This window comes from Podarcis melisellensis (assembly GCF_964234715.1).
Source record: "Podarcis melisellensis genome assembly, chromosome: 4".
Taxonomy (NCBI): Eukaryota; Metazoa; Chordata; class Lepidosauria; order Squamata; family Lacertidae; genus Podarcis; species Podarcis melisellensis.
In genome coordinates this window covers 39221109-39242323 of record NC_138531.1, presented here as the reverse complement: position 1 = coordinate 39242323, position 21215 = coordinate 39221109, and the positions used below count along the sequence as shown (strand labels likewise).

Sequence of the window (21215 nt, the reverse complement as noted above, 5' to 3'; positions counted from 1 at the left end):
GAGCTCGGTGCTAGCTCCATCACACAGAGAAAGTTGGAAACCGCATCCATGCTATGGATTTTCCATGCCACTTGCAGTAGCATATAATATAAGGAGATTCTTACAGCAGCTGGTGCTCTCCAATCAGGCTGAAGGTTTATGTTATGACCGGTGCTACATGGCTCTGTGATGGCATTGAAAAAGAATTGCACAGAGGCTGTTTCCAGATTCCCCTGTATGACACAGGAAGACATAAACCGGCTCCAGGAATCTTATTCAGGCATAAACATGTACTTAATGAGTGCTCTGAATATATATTATGTAGTAATGCATCACTCTTAAATAGTCCTTAAAGGGAAGTTGAACATGTTTAATGATCATGTGTATGCACAGGGAAAGAAGAAACTGTCAACTTTGGTTTTAAAATTGAATCTAAAATTCAGTTCCCCACATTTCGACAGCAATTTGCAATTTCCTGTAAAAAAAAAAGTATGAAGCTTTGTCAGAAATTCAGTGTGAATTTCTCCCAACACACACATTTTTGTATGCAGTTTTGGCTAATATACACAATTTTGCAAGCAACTTCCACTAAGAAAATGCATTTCTCATGTTAAAACAATGTTTGCAACTGTTTACTTATGAAGGAAAAACGATGAGAAGGAGAACATGATAAGGGAATAGGTGTATGGTGTAGAGAATTTTTTCTCCCTCTCTTATAATACTACAACTAGGGACTGATAAAAGGAAGTACCTCTTAACATAGTGCATGGTCATGGATGACTTCAAACCAATTCATGGAGAATGAAGCTATATCTTCCTGTAATTTTGTACATCCCCTTGAAGGGGCAACTGTACCCTAAAAGGTGGTATAAATATCAGGTATGAAATAAAATATAAAATGAAAATGAGATGGGATGGGATGTGAACAAAACAGGTTCAAATCCTTGTTAATTTAGGGAGCAGACTCTCAGGATAAAATAAATTGTTGGGATGATAAAATGAGATGCTGGCTTATTTTAACCTGCTTTGAACTATTGTCAATAGGATGCAAAATAATAATAATAATGTAAGGTACCGGTACTTTCTAATTAAAGGAACAATTTCTGAATATCATTTGAGTAATCTCAGTACTAGGTAGCTTACTATAAAGCCTTACCTTCTGTTCAGGAAAAAAACACTCAGAGCTTCTCAGTACAACCTCCCAGTTAGATCAAAAAGTATCATAACATGAAGGACAAACAGAGCTGTTCCACCTCAAATAGTTGCTATCAAAGACACCTTGAGGTTGACCTACAATGAGGTCAAAAAAGACTGCAAATTTCAGCAGTTCAGGCTCAGGAGAAGTGTTGAGTGCTGCTTTAGTGGTACGGCTCTTTGTTGAATTTAATGAGGGTTAGAAAGGTGGCGTGAGAATAGGACAGAACTTCTAATGAAAGAAAATGTCTGCTCAAGGCAAAAACAAAAGCCTCCTAAGAATGGTATGTGAATAACGAGGTCTGGGGATTAAAGCCTTAGAGAGCACAGTGGCTTACAGTGCAATCCTAGCCAGGTCTGCTGAGAAGAAGTACTCACAAGTCTTTGTGTCGCAAACATTGTGGATTCCCTGGCCACATTCAGCATCCACATCAAGGCCAGAGATGACACATTTTCCTTCCATGGTGCCTTATTTAAAATTAGGCATTACAAATACTAATTCCTCACACCCAGGTGACCCCAAAACTTATGGTTTAAAGCCACCCACCCAACAATAGCTATAGACCTACATCTAGTTTCCCCTTCACTCTGTAGGGCCTGAAGTCATTAAGAAAATAAGGCTCACACTGAACACCTGATTAGTTTATGCATAGATTCACTACTAGCAAAGGAAAAGCAGCTCAGCATTGTGAAAGGTGTTTGGTTTAGCCCTGTTCTCACCTTCGTTTCCACACCCTTCTATAAATGATTGGAAAGCTAAGCATGCCCCTCTGACTTTGTCCTAAGCTTTTGCATCTGCTGCCCCATGATCTAATCTCTACACCTTTGGTAGAAACTGCTCCCTGAATTCCCAGGGTTCCTGATCAATTGGAAGAAACTCAGCTATAACTGTATGCAAATATTGCCCTGATTTCATCTTCCACAGAACATATGAAAGTCAAGAGCAAGACCCACTGAAACATGGGACCTGGGGAAATCTTGCTTCCTTATCACATGTTGACCGAATGCAACTGTTTCGTTTTAAGCTGGGTGGGGTATAAATATTTATTATTATTATTATTATTATTATTATTAAAATTAAATTAGGTTAGCTTATTTGTATTGCTTTATATAATGCTGCATTTCCCCCCAATTATTGACCCTACGGTTATTTTAAATTGTTCTTAATATGTTTTTGGAATTGTTATATTTATTGTTGATTGCTTGATGTTGGCCACTTCGGGCACAATTTTGTAGGTAAGCAGCATACAAGTAAACAGATGGTGATGATGGGAATGGAAGTGAGAAGACGACTCTGACAGTTAGTGTGATATTGCCTTGAACATGACCTGACTGGGTTGGATCAATAATCACCCTCACACTGCATTTGAGAACAGCTTTGTCCCCTTTTATTGTGATTCCCAAATCACAAAAAGGGAAAGTGCTTTTCAGCATTATGGAAAATGTTCATTTACAAGACTCAGCTCAGCCTTAATCATTCTTATGCAGGGTAAATACGGGATTTCTTTGATGCTGGTAAGTCTGATGACTTTTTTTTCCATTGAAGGTGGCATGATATATTGTGGTGTGCACACTCATTGTCTCTGCTTTACGGGTTTTGCAGAGGGTTAAAAAAAATCTTCAAAAACTCAGAAAGACTCTATAGCCTGGAGATAAATGATGACCATGTACATCACAGGAAACAATAGAATCATAGAACTGAAGAGTTGGAAAGGACCCTGAGGATCATCTTGTCCAACCTACTGCAGTGCAGGAAGACACAGTTGTCCCATAGGGGGATCAAACCTGCAACCTTGGCATTAACAGCACCATGTTCTAACCAACTGAGCTATAGTTCCATCCTCTTTTAGTTGGACCCAACTGCCAGTGATTCCTCATAATAGATACCATGGACCAGTTGGGAGGTTTGGTTCTGAATCTTCTAATCAAAAGGCATATATAGTCACATCCTCCCACTCCGCCCCACCCTAATCACTACAATATCTGATCCTTTGTCCCATCCAGTACCATATGCCCCAAGATACTCCCAACTTCCTTCACATGCAATGTATGGGTGTAACATGGCAGCCTTGAGAAGGCGGGAAAAACAATGGCGACAATGTAATGCCCAAAGCTTGATGGAGGGATTACAAGAAGCAGTGGAGTCATATGTGGACAAGGAGCTGTGCTGGGATTGGGCACTGGGAAGGACAGCTGATGGAGACATAGGGCAGCAAACTCTTTTTCATTTGTCATACTTGGCAATGGAGACTTCCTGACTAATCCTTAATTTTACTTAGATATATGAAGGAACCTCTGGTATCTTAACATGGATTACACACTCAATGGGCTGCAATTAAAACTTTCCACATTAACACAAAACAAGTGGATGGGTTCATAGAAGAGCACTCCGCCATTGTCTCTGCAAACTGCTCCCACCCGTTGTGCTTTTGCCGTCAGTTCTCAGAGTCCACCAGTTAATAGCTTCCCATTCCAGCTAATGTGACAGGAGAGAGAAAAGAAGCGCACTTTGTGCTTTCACACATGCCAGTTAATTCAGACTCTCAAATGGAAGAACTGAGTGCTTCCAATTGCTGTGCCACAATGGCATAATGAAGACGGAGCTGTGCTGCTTAAATGCCTGGGCAGTGATAACAATGGAGATGGATTGGAAAGGAAGGGCATGGAAGAAAATTGAACCGGGCTTGAAATGTAACATGCTGAACTTGAAACATGGGAAATCAGAATTGGTTTTATTTTAATTATTTCTATTACCGTCTACTCACCACAATTCTCAAGGCTAGATATCACGTCATTAAGTGATTTTGGTCAGTTGAAGGCAAGCCCCTTTCACAGCAGGACTTCAAACAGGGGGCAGTTTTTTTGACTCAAGTGTCTCTGGGTCCAGACCTCTTCAAAAAGGTCTGGAAATAAGTTGGTGTCCCTTCTAATTTTACAATTCTATGATATGTGTTGGAATTTAATATCTTGGTGTTTTCTGCACAAAATCACAGGGCCGGATTCAACTACAGTGGTACTTCAGGTTAAGTACTTAATTCATTCCGGAGGTCCGTTCTTAAGCTGAAACTGTTCTTAACATGAAGCACCACTTTAGCTAATGGGGCCTCCTGCTGCTGCCGCGCCACCGGAGCATGATTTCTGTTCTCATCCTGAAGCAAAGTTCTTAACCCGAGGTACTATTTCTGGGTTAGCGGAGTCTGTAACCTGAAGCGTCTGTAACCCGAGGTACCACTGTAATGGGTCCCACTAGTTGAAGCTCAGGCAAAAACCTCTGCTAGTGAAACAGGCCTTACTCCCCCACCCCCACCCCTGCCCCCCAATTGACTCTGAGTGGGAGTCAAAAGAATCTCCAGAATGGCAGGTGGGAAGAGGAGAGGGGGGATAGTTCCATCAGGCAAGCAGGAATGCTTGCATTGACAGAGCAATCACCTTAGTGCCACACTGAATTCCTTCCAAAGACTTTACACAATAGAAACCATTCAAGCAAAATATTTGCTTGTAATAGCCAATCTTTTTATTAGGTGGGCTTGGTATTTTAAGTCTATTCTGATATTTTAATTATCAGTTACGTTGCTGGTCTTTTTGTTTTTAAAATTGATTTAATTTTTATGTATTATTGCTCCATCTCTGTTATCTGAGGTTCAAGCAGCATCTAGCAGTGGCTAGCAGTGCCTTTTACCAGTTATAGCTGGTGTGCCCATTACAGCTATTATTGGATAGGATAGCTCTGCTGTGGTGAATCATGCACTGGTAACCTCAAGACCTGATAAATAGAATGTGTTCTATGCGGGGCTGATGGGGCAGGTATCATCTCCTCTAACTTTGGTTGAATGCTGTCCCAAATCTATATAAAAATTTAAATTACAGTTGTGTGGTACACAAAGGAGGGAGGCAACATCCATGTTGAGCACTGTTCAAATTCCCATACTTCTTTTATTTATTTGTGTTGTATTACTTGGTTGTCTCCAGAGAACAAAAGAGACAAAATGGATATGGTTGTACAGATTATTGGATCAAAATTTGTTCTCAAGTGTGTGTAAGATTTATGGCACTCAGTAGTTGCTTGACACGCTCAAATAAGACAAATCACTCTCTCTCCTCTTTGTCTTGAGCTGGCTTACCATTCCTCCTGCTTCTTTACAGACAGTCTCCTTCTACTGTGCCAGCATGGCATTCTTTTCAGATTAACAAACATCCCCGCATGACACTGGGATGTACTGTATCTATGTGAAATCTATCAGCATTGAGAGACCTCCTGCCATCTCTTCAGTGACAAGCAAAATCTGAATCCTAGTTTCAAGAGCTGAAAAGATAATATACACAACCTGATCACTGGGCAGCTTTCTGTATTTGTAGAAAGTAAAAACAAATGGAATGGAATGGAATATTTTCAGGGGGAAAGCCAGGGCTTTTCCAGAGGCCAACAAAATCTGGGTTTTATCTCCTGAGCAATCATTGTGCATACTAATAGCAATATCAGTTGATAGAATCATAGAATTGGAAGGCACCACGAGGGCCATCTAATCCAACCCTCTGCAATGCAGGAAGGAGTCTTTTTGTCCAACGTGGGCTGTTCTCTGACAGTCAGTCCTTATGTAGCCAAAAACAATACCACCCACCAACAAGTGGAGTGGGGAGCCTCCAGTCCATAGGTCTGCCAGACTTTCCCATTTGGCTTCTTTTGGCCAAGCCACACCCACCTGCCCTACAGATACATCAGATCAGAGGCAGGTAGAGGAGGAGCTTTCACAAAAGGGACTTTGCAGACAAAATGCAAAGGCAGCAGCTGGTTGCCAGGTGACTGTTCCCCATGTAGCATTAATGGACAGATTAAGGCTTGGATTGATGGTATGCGATGAAGAACATGAATTGAGGGACACACAGACCCTCGCATGACCAAGTCTTCAGAAACAGGTCACCACCCATACTGATTATATCCCACACATCTTAATGGGTTGCCCTAGCCATGCAGCTTCCAACATATATAAATACATAACAAAACATTAAGCATTTAAAGAACTTCCCTATACAGGATTGCCTTCAGACGGCTCGGGGGCTGGACAACTCCATACCCTCCAACATTTATCCAGTGAAAATAGAGACATCCTAAGGAAAAGTAGGACATTCTGGGATCAAATCAGAAACCGGGGTGGCTTCTTTAAATCAGGGACGTCTCTGGAAAAGGGTCTTGAAGGGTCTGTAATATTCCACTAAGAAGCCTGTATGTGTGATGGCCTGGTGTGAGTGTGATCCTTTTCCCTCTCCAAAGGTGTGGGTGGGTGAAGCACTGCTCTGATCAACCAATTGCCTACTTGTGCATGGGGAAGAGTGAGAAACAAGGTGCTCCTCTACTGTGTCTCATCAGACCTCCATCTCTCCGGATCTCCATTACATGTGCTCAGTGTTCCATTTTCAATGCAAACATTGGCATTTTTAGACAACAAATGAAATGGATATCTCTTGGGTTTCTACTAAGCACTTTACATACCACCCCTCTTCACACATTAAGAAGCTGTTTCCATGCAACAACTGTTCCCCCCACCCTTCATTCTGTTGTTTACTTGCTGTTGAATGTTTCCTTTCTCTAACTGAGTATTTTCGGTAATTAATTTTTCTCCCCATGGTATTGGCAAATTGCCATGCAATGGGTTTGAACGTGGGGGGGGGGGGGGAATCCACGGAAAACTGATTCCCAGTGCCAGAAAGATAAAGTACAAAAGCCATTATCTGTAACTGTTGCCAGGGTAAATTATAAATAAATGACCTAGTCCAGTGTGTTTATTATCCAGCTTTAAACCCATTGACTCAGCATGAAAATAACATGACGCCAAGAGATGAATTGTAATCAGATACACCCCCCGCAACCCCTGCCAAAACTGCAGCTCACAAACACTGAGACAGCAGTAAGTTTCACATGTCCTTTTGCATCAGAAGGAGTGACTTGGGGCACATTGTCACTCTAGAACATGAAATAATAGCCCTGTCACAGCACTGTCTGGCACTGAAGGCACTATATATAGTACGGCCTCATTTGTCCAAAAGTCCTCAGGGGTGGGGTGGGTGACAGTGGCTAAACAGAGGAAAGAGAATAGTTCTGCTTACATAGAAATGTATCCATGCACATGTGGGATGATGTATACATTCAGAACAAGCCTGTGGTGGAATTCTCCTGGGATGGAGCCACTTTAGATTTCAGGAAGAAGGTTGCCTGTTAGAATCCACATCCAAACTATCCCACCCATGGAAAGCCAGAGGAAAGCCTGGTCTTCTTCTTGATGTAACAGGGGCTTATCCACATTTATATTTCCTCCACGCTTTCCAAGCATAGTGCACACTTTAAAGCTCCGTGTCCAAGATCTTTCTCTCCATTTTTTGCCCTGCAGCTTTCCCCACAAAAACCACCTTTTTTGAAAGTCGAACTGGAGCAAAGAGCAATCTGAAGAAAACCCAATTTGATGTTTGTTGTGCTGCAGAGAGCGGGTTCTTGCAGGGAAAGCTCTGGGGCAACGAAAGAGTGCTTGGACGCTGAGCTTTAAAGTGTGGGCCTGAACATTGCATAATCCTATCCTGGTCCCTTGCGCAGGGGCGGACCTTGGTAATTTCGCACCCTGTGTCAAAGGGCCAAAATTTGATGGTCCCCACCCAGCCCTTGTACTGCCTTCCGAAAGCCGAGTAAGGGAGGCACTAGCCTTTGGGAAGGGATGTGGGAGGCTCTGTGGGTTAAACCACAGAGCCTAGGGCTTGCCGATCAGAAGGTCGGCAGTTCGAATCCCCGTGATGGGGTGAGCTCCTGTTGCTCGGTCCCTGGTCCTGCCCACCTAGCAGTTCGAAAGCATGTCAAAGTGCAAGATAAATATGTACCGCTCCGGCGGGAAGGTAAACGGCGTTTCCGTGCGCTGCTCTGGTTTGCCAGAAGTGGCTTAGTCATGCTGGCCACATGACCCGGAAGCTGTACGCCGGCTCCCTTGGCCAATAAAGCGAGATGAGCGCCGCAGCCCCAGAGTCGGCCACGATTGGACCTAATGGCCAGGGGTCCCTTTGCCTTTATCTTTAGGCTTTGGGAAGGAGGCTCTAGGGCTCTGGCAGTGGGAAAAGAGAACTTTAGGACCCTGTCACAGCCCTCATGCCTCCTTCCAGAACCTGGGGCAAGCGCTTACCAGGCTTCAAGAAGGCACCACCTCCACTTGGCGCCCAATGCAGGGGAACTGGGCGTGCTGCCCTAAACTCACCTCTGTCTTGTGAAATGGTTTAATAATGGCTGCTTACCAGTCTCCAGATGGGCATTAGCTACTACAATGGATTTGCAACCATCAGTTTTTGGAGAGATGAAAAATGCTTCATGCAAATAATGTAGTGTTTTCCGTCACTCTCACCAGCGTTGTTTAATCTGCCAAGTAAAACTGAGGCTGCACTCGAGGCATTCATAACAGAGCAGTATTTCACTCTGTACAATGGAATGGATAAGAGAGAGAAAAGGCTTTCTCCGAAGGAAGGCAGACTCTCCTAATTCTGCTACGAGGGCCATGAGTGATATGTAATAGGGTTACATGATTCTGACACCAAGGGTAAGAGAGACTGCGATGGGTGGGTGAGGTGTCAAATATGCTCTCTAGTGCCTCCAGCAACTCAGCTTTCTCAGCAGAGAGACAAAGCAAGGAGGAGAGGGGGGAGGGCAGATCATCGGCTTTGTATGAAGAAGGTGCCAGCGTCAATCCCCAGCATCTTCAGACAGAGCTGAGAAAGAAGAGCTGGTTCTTGTCAGAATAGACAGTGTAGTGTCCTTGGAAGTTCTAGGTCTCCAACTCCCATCAGTCCTAGGTAGCATGGCCAGTAGGAATGATGGGAGTTGGAGACCAACAACATTTGGAAGGCACCACACTGGCAACCCCTGAGCTAGATGGGCCAATGGTATGACTTGGTAGAAAACAGTTCCCTATGTTACTATCAGGAGGGATTTTGCAAGTTCTATTGTCCCTTGCTATAGCTGATAATATACTACTATGAAACCACAAGATCTGAGCTAAATACTAACATGGCAAAGTCTCAGGGTTGTCAGTGGGCGTGAAGCCAATGCGCATGACATCATGTAGCTAAGGCACACCTTAACCACTATACAGGCAACTCAGTCAAGATGTCCTGGTTGAAAGGAAGACAGCATTTCAGGGTTCTTGAAATAAGGAAAGCCTGAGCTAAAAACACAGGGATTTGCTTTATGTTGACCATGTGGCCATCCCGTTCAGTAGTGTTTACTTTGACAAGCAGTGGCTATCCAGAAGAAACTATCCAGTTTCTTTCAAATGGGAGATTTGAGACCCTCAACCTGGGACCCTCTGCAACTAAACCTGGGACCCTCTGCAAGGAAAACATTCTTCCATTCACCTATATACTTTTCCCTAGACATGGCAGATTCATGTATAAAATGGTGGCGGGCAACATGGACTAAAAGTGGCCAGCATGCTTACTCAATGAGATAGAAGTGATTTAACCCCTGTCTAACTTCTGCACAGGTAGCTTCAGTAAGAAGGGGAGAACTCTGGAAACACACATAATGTACCATAAGCCCTGACACAGGCTGCCTGGCCATATGTTTATTGGGGAAGCAGGTTTGGCCTCACTAAGCTATGAATAGGATAAGATGATGGTCCATTGCCTCTGTTTTCTGCTCACTGGTCAATCCAGTTACTGATGTAAGGGCACACAACTTCATAAAGGCTGCCTCTCCCAGTAATTGTGCCACTGTAATTCATTTCAGTAGCCATAGAAGCACAGAGATAGAGGGGATCTCCAGTATCATTGAGTCTAGCCTCTCCTAGAAAATCCAGCATCCCAGATCTGGGCCAATATCCCAGATATGTGGCCAGCTCTCATAAAACATCTCTAGTGAAAAAGAGTCTACCTTCTTCCACTGTTGAACAGCTCACAAAATTATTCCTCTTTAAGTTGCCCCCTCTATAATATGAACCCATTGGTTTGGATCCTCCTCTCTGGAGCAACAGAAACTAGATTTGCTCCAACCAACTATATGACAACCTTTCAAATATTTGAAGGAGGATATCATATCATCACTTAATAATTTCTTCTCCAGGCTAATTCCATGCCCAGCTTCTTCAACCATTCCTCCTAGGACTTGGCCTCCAGGCCTCTCACAATCTTTCTCACTCTTCTGCAGACCATGATCCAGTTTGTCCATATCAATCTTTAACTATGCTGCCCAGTACTAGACACCATGCTCAGAGTGAGTTCTGTCCAAAAGCAGAATGAGACCATTCCTTTCCATAATCTAGACACTAAGGTGTTCTGCAGTGTGAAGGTGTGGTGAGTGTGAAGGTGGTAGCAAAATGCCCTGCCTGAGCTCTTTCCTCGTAAGAAGGGCAAAGGAAGCTCAAAACAATGGACAGAAACACTCCTACAAAGGAGATGGAAAAACACTGCAACATTTTGTTGCCATTCCCACTTTATCCCTCAGTCTTACTAGAAACTCATCTCTATGAATCCAGCTTTGCAGAATAGGAGCACTATTAGAATAGGAGCTGGGGGCATGCAATGAGGCAAACTAAGGTAAATGTGACAGTGTCTGCTCAGGAATTGTCATGTTTATGATTTGAACAACATGATTGACTTTATGCATCTTTATTTATTATACAGCCCTAGTGAAGTATGCAAAGTACAAACCTGAGATTCACCCCAGAGCAATTGCAGAGCAGAGGCCCCTCATTAGATATTTTTAAAAAATGAGCAGTAAAGAAGAGTATTTTCTGATGCCTCATTATGGAAGTCCCAAAGGAGTTTGCTGTTTTTACCCCTGGGTAACTGAAGCTGAGAAATCATTCCCAATTGAAAAAGAGACCTCAAGCACATCTGGATGTTTAAGCCATCCTAGAAAAGAACAAATGTGTTTGTTTTGTATGGTGCCTAGTCCATCTGTGTTATGACATTTATGTACTTCATATTTTTTTATCATGTCCTTTTTATTATTACAGTATTCTTATTAATTTTAATTAATTGTACCTACTGTATGCTTTTTGTAATCCTATTGTACACAGATTGGAATAACTAGCTGAAATAACTAGCTGAAATAAAGTGAATAGTGTGTAAAAATTGTAATCACAATAAGACAGCCTTATTCGTGGCAAAATGACATGCCAGCATATATATCGTGTGGAGCACTGGGAAGAAGCATCATGTGCCAAAAAATGTGGGCAGGTGCTTCTTTGTTGAGGACAGAGAGAAAAGACATGTAAACATCTTGCATGGTCACCAAAGGGAATGGAGCTAAGTAGGTAATCAATGAATTTGTTAGAAATGTTGAAGAAAAATTTCCTCTTTCATTTTATAAATGAGGAGCTTGTGGTCCTTAAGGCTGTAGATATAATCCTTCAAAATACAATCACTCTTTTCCCCATATGCAAAGTTTCCCAAATAAAGTAGAGGGGAGAATAACTGCATGCAGCCGTACTCTAAAAGAGAAGTATGAGAGATTGGCTCTATTGTCCAGGCTGCAGTTTGGATAAAGGTAAAGGTAAAGGGACTCCTGACCATTAGGTCTAGTCGTGGCCGACTCTGGGGTTGCGGTGCTCATCTCGCTTTATTGGCCGAGGGAGCCGGCGTACAGCTTCCGGGTCATGTGGCCAGCATGACTAAGCCGCTTCTGGTGAACCAGAGCAGCACACGGAAATGCCATTTACCTTCCCACCGGAGCGGTACCTATTTATCTACTTGCACTTTGATGTGCTTTCGAACTGCTAGGTTGGCAGGACACAGTTTGGATAGAAGTTACTAAAACCTGCTAAATGAGATAATAGTAAGTCAAGTAGAAGTGAGATATGATGGGAGCAATCACCAGATGAAATCAGTTGGAAGTCCAGCTATGTGAGTCACATGTTAAAGGGGCAAGATTCAACAGATGTTTGTGAGGCTCCTAAACTGGTGTGAGTTCTGGGAATCCTTTGTTTATAGTAGGGATGAAGGGAAGTTTGGCTCCTGTCACCCCTGGCCATTGGCCATGAGAATTGTAGTTCAGAAACATCTGGACCAAACGTTTCTCATAGGATCATTTATACATAACATATCTGAGGGGTGTGGGTAGTTATATTTTAGAGGGCTGTTTAAAAGAGCTTCCCACTGCCACTGAAGGTGATGACTTGAACTTATTATTTGCTTGTTACACAAGGAAAAGGTCTCCCAGCCACTTACAAGACCATGTTAGATTTGGCATAGAAAGTAGCATTACTAAATGGTTGGTAGTATGAATCAGATACAAGGAGAGTGTTGAAAGGTGAGTTTCCTTTTTTCGTATAATTATTCTACCTGCTGGCACATATTAATTGTATCTGAATTATTTTCTTCTTTTTGAAAGGTTGTTTCTCATGCTTAAAATGCTCGAGAATATTTCTGATTCAAATATGCCATTTTATTGTATTGTAGCATTCCCTCATTAGCCAGTAATTAAACGTTTTAAATGCTAATGTACACCTGTTAGACTGCGCAGATTGCATTGGAAGTTACTGGCACAGGAAAGCTCAAAAACGCTCCACAGTGTAAAAGGCTCAGATGTGCTCTGCCGCATCGCCACGATACCAGACTCTTTAAATCAACCCAACCCAATGTCTTCCAAAACCAGCTTGGTGCCCTCTAGATGTCTTGAAGCTGTGGTCAAAAACTTATAAACTGGGTGAGGCTGCTGTCAGTGCACTTTTACAATCACTTGCCTTCCAAGCACTGGCAACTCTTTGCCATACTGGTGTCAGGGAATGAAAACAGAAAGAAAGCAATATATTTATCTTATCCAGTTAAGAGCATGGAGGAGCATGCAAGTTTTGGAAGTGATCTGTGAAGTGTTATATGAATGCACCTCATACATATGAGGTTAAGGTCCTTTCAGCCCCCCTAAAATATTTGAGGGGGCCAGCCCCCCAAAAGTTGATGGGCATTGTCATTCAAATGGTGTATGTGTGCTGCATCTCGTTATAAGATACTAGGTGGAATGCAACATCACACTAATATGATTGTTTCATCAGTGCAAGCATGTGGCAGACAGAACAATCTCTTCTCCCCACGCATTATTGGGAGTGTTCTCCCAACCCTCCAGAGTAGATTTGAGGGACGCATAGAGGTGCACAGGGGGAGAAGTGGGGTGGGGGAGTCCTGTTGCATGTGCAGGAATCCTTTTGCTAACTCACTGGGTTCATTGAATCAAGCCCACTTGACATCTATTTTATATTCCAAATAAGGGCTGTATTTCATGAAGCAAAGAATCCTTCCCTCGTTTTCATACTATGAAAGTGCCATTGTCTAAAGCAGGGGTAGTCAACCTTTTTATACCTACTGCCCACTAATGCATCTTTCTGGATGGTAAAATTTCCTTACCGCCCACCAGTGCTTGATGGAAGGAAGATTCAGCTTGTGCTGTAGAACCCCCCACTGCCCACCTAGACTCCTGAAACGCCCAGTAGTGGGAGGTAGGGACCAGGTTGACAACCCCTGCTCTAGAGCAAAATTTAACTGTGTACAATTAACAAAAAATGGCCTCCCTTCTGTTAAGAAAGAAAATGTGCCCCAAACCCAACTTTTTACCATGAGTTCTAAATGGCTTCATCTTCATCAATATTTAATAAATATGTATTGCATCAATGGGGTGTAAATATGGAAAGTTTTGAAGGAGGGTATATAAATTCAGGCCTTTGCTTGAAAGTTCTCACGAACAAGTCATACAAAAAAGGTAATACAGAAAGGTAGCCATATCTACCTTCACTAGACCAATCTGCATATCACAACACAGTGTGCCTAGCACACCAACTGGTACATGGTCTAAAATTGACATCTACCTTTAGTAACATAAAGATTGTGTAGTGTCTCTTGGTTCTCTTTTTCCACCCATCAAGGAGCCTGGGTGCTTTGCCTAAGGATGGAAGTAACAGCCTTTCCTTCTTTCCTTTTTGGGGTTTCAGCGATGGGAGAATCAGCAGTTGTTATGCTTCTTGTTCCCTGCAGGACCTCAGTGCATCCTGAAATCTGAATGCCTGCTATCTCCTCCCCTATTCCATCTGAAGGCCAGATGCAGCTGCCATTCCTTCACCATCAGCAAAAGGGTTTTTTTTTGGAGTGTTGTTTTTTTAATCTGCCCTCTACCCTGTTTACCATCTTGCCTAAAGACAGAATATGGAGAACTCAAAAGCTTGCATACTATTTGTGAAATTCTTCTAATATGGATTTGGGAACTTCTCAAGAGCAAGTGTGCAAGTTGGATTACTGCAAGACAATCATTAGGGGCTTCCCTTGTGCTTGACCTGGAAGCTGTAAGTAATTAGTGGAGAAGGCCAAGGCCAAGTACCAGGCTATTAGTATACAAAGCCCTTAACAGCTTGGGGCCAGTTTATTTGCCAGATTGCCTTACCTAATATATGCCTGTGCAACCATTTCAATCTGTGTATCTGGCACTGTTACAGGTGCCACAAGATACTTGCTTTGCACTTGTAAGAAATCAACCTTTCAGTGTGGCAGCACCTATACTTTGGAACTCCCTGCGAATTGATATCAGGTAAGCACCTTTGCTGCGCTTTTTTTGGTGCTAGCTTAAAACCTTTTTTTGTTGAGGCAAGCCTAGCCAGACATGTAGTTATATGTGGATTTTTTAAAATTTTATTTGCTACTGGGTTTTTTAAATTACACTTTGAATATTTGAATACTTGTTTTTAAATGTTTTTTTATCAACAACACTTTGTGCATTATTTTATATTGTTGTAAACTACTTTGTGGTGTGTGTTTTTGTTTTGTTTTACAATCAAGCAGTTCATAGGTTTCATTAATTAACAAATCATTTACTGCCAGCTTCCTAAGCCTGGATCTTATAAACCAAAAGGGATCCTGTGTTCTAAGCAGCAGGAAGAGTCTTCTCTGCATCCACCTTTGGTCCTATTCCCATTGTGTAGTGTGAAGAATGTGGCCCTTCCGTTAGCATTATTGCATCTTCCACAGACTAGGCTTGCCATAAATCAGGAAAGTGCCTGACATGTCCTGGTTTCTGGGAGTAAAAACGTTGTTAGCGAGGAATTTTGCCATATTGGCAAAATATCAGGGAAAACCATCCAGATGTATAGCAACACGATGGAAAAAGTAGCTTAAAATCACAACTTTGCGAGTGTCAGGAATTTTACTTTTTGATATATGGCAATCCTACCACAGACACACGTGCTTATACCCATCCTCTGCAACTTTTACTTCACTGTTTCAATATACTCCTGCAAAGATTTAACAGCTAGAAAGCAAAGGAAGCAGAAGACACTAAAGATTCCAGAAAAAAAAATGGGTTCAGGGTGCTCTAGGAGGGAGTAGAAGTGAGAAGCAAAGAAGTGCATTTTGTAACCTCTTTTCAAATGATAGCAACACCTTCAGCTCACAGCTTCTTGTAAAATGTGGCAGTCTGATATATTTGCAAATGCAGTCTTCTATAGGTTATGTGCTCAAATGTGTCACCTCTTGACTGCTATGTAGCAGACAATGTGATGCCCTTCAGCTGTTGTTGGACTTCAGTTCCCATCATTCCCAACCACTGGCCATGTTGGCTGAGGCTGATGGGAGCAGTAGTCCAATAACATCTGGAAGGCAAATGACAAAAGTAGCAGAAACACTTGTTTTCCCCACACAAGCCAATTATTTTGTCTATATACCACTCTGGAAATCTCATCCTTTGTATTGTCCACTGAACAGCAGAGGCTGAAACAGATTTATTTTAAACACATCATGTCTACAATGGTTCAGATCTAAATTAGAATTGGACAAGATAACATTTCTGTGCACCAAGGTGAGGGTACTCTCTCTCCAAGTATTTCATGTGCACTGTCTTACTTGCTAATAACTAAACCTTCTGTTTCTTTAATCACCAGCTCACTTATCTCAGAGTGGATTTGACAGTCCAAATAGACTTCAGCAGATCAACCTGAAATAAGGAAGTTACGTAAATGGCATAGGCCTAATATCATGGACATGTATATACAGATTGCTGTGTTTGTTTATAAATCAATGGGATAGGTTTTTTTATTATATTCAACTTATGTTCAACATAATATCCTGTTTATGGATAAAATGAGTACGTCTGTTGAACATAAGTTGACTATAATAAAAAAAACTAATTCTCTACCCTGTTTCCATATGGAGGTAATTCAACTCCACTTTTAGAATTGTGTTGAAACCAGTAAAGAATCACATTCCTAAAATCAGAGTAATTACTTGGGCCACTTTACACATGCATATGCATCACGTGATTCCTCAACGCTTCAAGCTGATTCAGACATGCATGTTCATCACTTGAGAAGTGCAATGTCTAGCAATGAATGGGACATAACAGATCTAACACCACAGTTGGGGCTTTCATTTTGCACAACATCACCTCAAATAAATTGTCTTCACTCAAGTTCACACCCCAGTCATCTAGTGTACAATGATCAGCTGGATGAAGTCAAGTGTGTGTGTGTGAACTAGGCCTTGATGCCTACAAGTGAATACACTCTACTAAAAAGCATTTGTGTTTCCAAAATATTAAGTTCTGTTTATGGTGCTGGATGGTGTTTATGGTGCTGGATCTGTGATGGATCACTCATATACGCAAAGCACATTTTAATTACTGAGTGATTAATATGCTTGTGAGAACAGAGCTTCATAAAGGCCTAAACTAGTGCACATGTAAATATCATAATTGGTATTTTACAGACTCCCAATTAATTTTTAATGGACTTAGAAAGAACTTACCTTTGAAATTTGGCCTTATTCGTGCATCATAACCTGATGTCCGTCCCATCAGTTTGTCCAAGAAATCCGAAGGAGACAGTGCCTGTGAAGGGGTTTTCCCAGATCTGGAATCATGTTCTTTACAGAAAGTTGTCCTAAACAAATAGTTAACTACCATTAGCCATTATTCTTTGATTGAATTCACATAATTTCACGAGAGAAATCTATTGCCAATTTGAAAAGAATGCAACAATATGTTGATGATATTAATAAAGTATTACATATCATTCTCAAATATGGAAGAGCCAACAGCATCACAACTCTTCAAGAATCAGGCAAAAAATGTTGAGGACTGAGATTTTATTGTTCAAAATTGGCTTTTACTTAGACATCATTGAAGAATTTTATAAGTATTGCTGAAGGCATATGGCTATTGACCAAACTGCAGGAGGCATTGAAAGACAGGAGTGCCTGGCATGCTCTGGTCCATGGGGTCACGAAGAGTCGGACACGTCTAAACGACTAAACAACAACAATCATAAATACGCATCTGCCTTACTTTGGGTTCATAGTTAGAAAAACTGGCAAAACTTATCACAGAGGAGTTAGAAACCTTGGCTGTGTTAGTGTACAGAACATTACACAAGCACAGAAACTCTACAATCTTAATAGGCATTAATTAAATGACTCGGTTCTTCACCAATTCTATTTATTTCCTCCGGGAAATGTTGAGATGTGAGTTTTTAAATTTCAATCAGCCCACATGAAGCAAGGAGAATGGCCCCTTCCTGCAGCATTCATATCAATTTATATCCTATTTGGTGTTAATTGTGCTCTCATGCCTTCATAGCTTTCTTCATGTAACATGCTAAGCATTCCCCCTTAAGATAAAGAACAAGAAGTACTTGAAATGAACAAATTTGATCCACAAGGAAATGAATTCCATCATAATAACTCTCCCACACATTTTAATATATTCCTTTGTGTCTAAAATGTGTACTTTAATTGATGTATGTTTGAATAAACCATCTAATAGGGATCAGAAGTAATCCTCTCAAAGGGACTTTTACAATAGGCTGTGTTCTAGTGTTATCTTAAAGTAAGTGCTAAAAATTGATTAAATGTGAAGAGAGAGCAGAGAAATGAAAAAAAAAACCACAATGGGTGGTATCCAACATTAGTCACACTCAGGGTGGATGCACTGAAATCAATAAACTTAAGTCCATTGATTTCAGTGGGTTTACTCTGAGTATGACTGATTTTGGATATCACCCTTTATTTATATAGTGACCGCACAAATATGCATTCTGGGTTATTGGACACTGAAGTCAATAACTATTCCTTATCCCTACATTATGAAGCAGTAACATGTTACCTCATCAACTCTCGTAACATCACATACTTGGTTTCCTTTGGAAGGAAGGGCGGAATGTAAATTTAATAAATAAACAAATAGTATTGCTAAGCAGGACATGACAACACTTTTTGAAATTGGTATGTAGAGAAATTGGGATAGGCTGATAAAGTAGATAAAATATGTAATTGTAAAATTGGATAATGATCAATTACACCATTGTTATTTGGAATAGCCTTTCATTAGCACCAACAGTTTCACTGAAGTGCATCAGCTGTCAGTTACATTGACAAATACATTATCCCTTTGGAAATAATCACATAATGAAACTCATCTAAAAACCTGATTTGTCCATTTAACTATCCACCTTCTCCTTCTGCTGAACATACGGGGTGTTTAGTTAAAACAATATGATCTAGGCATGTTAAATGTTAGAAAGATGTTTCTTGAAATGATCAAAATCTGCTGGGATAATGACTTCTTTTTGAGGTTTCTTCCGCAAGCAATTGTCTGTCTCTTTAGCACCACATACATGAATTCATATCATTTTTTTTACCCCATGTTAATTAATCCAGAATACCTCCAGTCTTCCAGTTTTTACTCACAGTCCCTAATACAGAACAGCACTGCTACTTTGCAGGTAAGCATGCATTTCAAGGATGTGGAAACTCTCCTCTGCCACCCTTTATGATTAACACAACAGGGAGATTAAAGTGCATTAGAGATTAACTAAATACACTTGAGTATATTTCCTCAGACAAAAATAAGCCCATCCCCAAAAAACAGATTTTACTATCCTATACAGGAAGAAAAGGGACTAGCTGAGAGATTCCAATAATATTGAAGAAGGTAGATTTCAATTACATGGGGAAATGTTTCGGGTTTCATTGCCCATAAAACATTTTTTTTTCTCTAACAGAAAGGGTACCTATATAACTTCACTTGCCCAAACTTGTTTGGATTTTTTAAAAGTATGTTACCAAGCAACAGCTATTTTCAAATGGAAACCTGTCTGTGGTCTGCATAAATTTAAAATGAAATATTTATCAGCACAGCTAAAATATGTCAAGTTTATGGAGTACTCCTCCTGTGTTGTCCTAAATTCCTACAGATTTAATAGAAGCTTTCGGAACTGATTTCACCTACCTGAAGTGGTGTGTTTCTAAGAAAAAGGCAAACAAGGCTGTCAAAATGTTCACTAGCTGTCGGTTCATTCCTCCTGTTTTCTGCGTTGAGTGTGGAAAAATATCCCAGAAACGGTTCCAGAGTCAATCAAAGGGGAGGGAGGCTCTCAGAAAGTACTAGGTCTTCTCTAAATCCCCAAATCCAACAATAATTTAAATTTCTTTAAAATCAGAAAGAGGAGATCTGCGTTTCTATACATTGGAGACGGCAAAAAATCAAAAGTACCAGTCCTCGGAATCATGGTTAGGTTAAGCCCAGGCACATCCGAAACAGCCAGCACAAAAGATACGAAGCATCTGAACGGGCAGTTCACTAGGATGCTTTCACCCAAATCCTGAACCCCGCTCAGAAAAATCAAATCCTTCTCTGCCTTAGCACCATGCCAAGGGGAATAGCGCTGCTGCCACGCTGGTCTGTCTTCCAGATCTGCTCTTATTTCCCTTGGGCTTGCACATCGGCATTTGTCTGAATCGTCGTTAAAAATGGGGGAAGAAGCTGTTTGCCTCTCTCCTTCCCTCCCTCTTCCTTATCGGCAAGTTGTAAATATCGAGAGGGGGTGATTGGTGTGGAGCTGGAGGGAAAATGCTACGCTCCCTCCTGTGCCGGAATGAGGGAAGGAGCCCTGATCTTACACACGGACTATAAATTTCAGCACTTGGACAGCTCCACGCTCAGCTTGTGCGCATGCTTCTGGCTCCATCAAACGTGACTGGAGTTCAGAGACGTTTCTTCCTCCAGGAACAGGCGCTTAACTCTCCCGTCCCATCGCCTGTTTTGGGTCCCAGCTTCCTCCCATAAACGCAAGGGAGAGAGAGAAGAAATCTGAGGAAAGACGTGGCCAAATCTGCTGTTATACAGCTCCGTGGGGCGGGAGGGATACCAAGGGGGGAGAACAAGGAAGGCGCAGGAAGGGGAGGGGGGAGAGACAGAGGAGGCACTTTGGGTGGGGGAAAGGCAGTGTGGGGAGAAGTCAGAAACCCGCCATGGTGCCTCAGAAATATCCATTTACACTCCTGCCACTTCATGAGAGTTACTGTATGTAGCATAGACTGTATGTAGCATAGAAGGAGAGCCCCGGCTTCCTAGGGGTGGCGAGAGCGCTGTGGGAACTTGGTTTGCCTGCCTTTCTCAGCACGGCAGTTCCTGACCCTGAAATGGGAAGAAGTGTTGAGGTGGGGGGAAGACACCAAAGACCCCCAGGATCTCAATGAAGAAACCCCACAAGCGCCTCAGAGGACAGCATAACCTCCCAGAGGGGCTTCGATTATGGAAGCCACCCACTCTCGCCTCATCTTCTGTGGAAACAATGCATATCCTTGCACCTTGCTTGCTTGAGAAAGGAGGGACAGGTAAGAATGGTGGGGCGTGGAGCCGGTGGGATGACAGAGTGAAATCATATCTTTTTACCTCAAGAGTTGGAAACGGGCCCTATTTGCAAGAGAAACAGCAACCTTGGGGAAGGAATAGCTTCTTATTTTTGAATGGTGGAAGAGGCCACCTCTTGCATTGTCTCCTGGAAATATGCAGGAACCTTGACATTATTCAGCTGGCTGTGATTTTAACTCTCACCAGAAAGTCTGCTCACTGAAGAGCCTCTTTATTTGCATCTTCTACAAAAGAACTTTCTGTTTCCAGAGTACATTTAATTAAGAGGTAAAGTGGACAGAGTGCCTGTGTATTTGTAACTCAATAAGATGTGGTGTCTCTCTCTCGTTCTGGCTCTGCTGTAGAAATTTGGAATGTAATGTCAAGCAAACCAGCCCCTCCTACGGCTTATGAA

General features: G+C 41.9%; 1 protein-coding gene and 1 long non-coding RNA gene across 13 annotated transcripts in view; one reads left to right on the top strand and one right to left on the bottom strand.

The window, feature by feature from the left end:
• The window catches only part of GLRA2 (glycine receptor alpha 2), a 112690-nt gene extending 92248 nt beyond the window's left edge, over nucleotides 1-20442 (bottom strand). For 2 of the 12 annotated variants that reach the window (XM_081907638.1, XM_081907639.1), the window contains exon 1: nucleotides 16918-17011. Coding sequence is in view for 8 of the 12 variants with exons in the window: in XM_081907643.1 (XP_081763769.1) it covers nucleotides 16918-17051; nucleotides 19397-19464 (202 nt within the window). In the remaining 4 variants the exon portion in view is untranslated. Of the gene's footprint in view, nucleotides 1-16917; nucleotides 17052-19396 lie in introns of those variants that run through there. The other 10 variants (XM_081907643.1, XM_081907636.1, XM_081907642.1 and 7 more) reach the window with 10 other exon arrangements.
• LOC309368003 overlaps nucleotides 18117-21215 on the top strand; it is a 371432-nt gene continuing 368333 nt past the window's right edge. Inside the window, exon 1 of the long non-coding RNA XR_014167473.1 lies at nucleotides 18117-18134. This is a non-coding gene — a long non-coding RNA (uncharacterized lncRNA). The remainder of the gene's footprint in view (nucleotides 18135-21215) is intronic.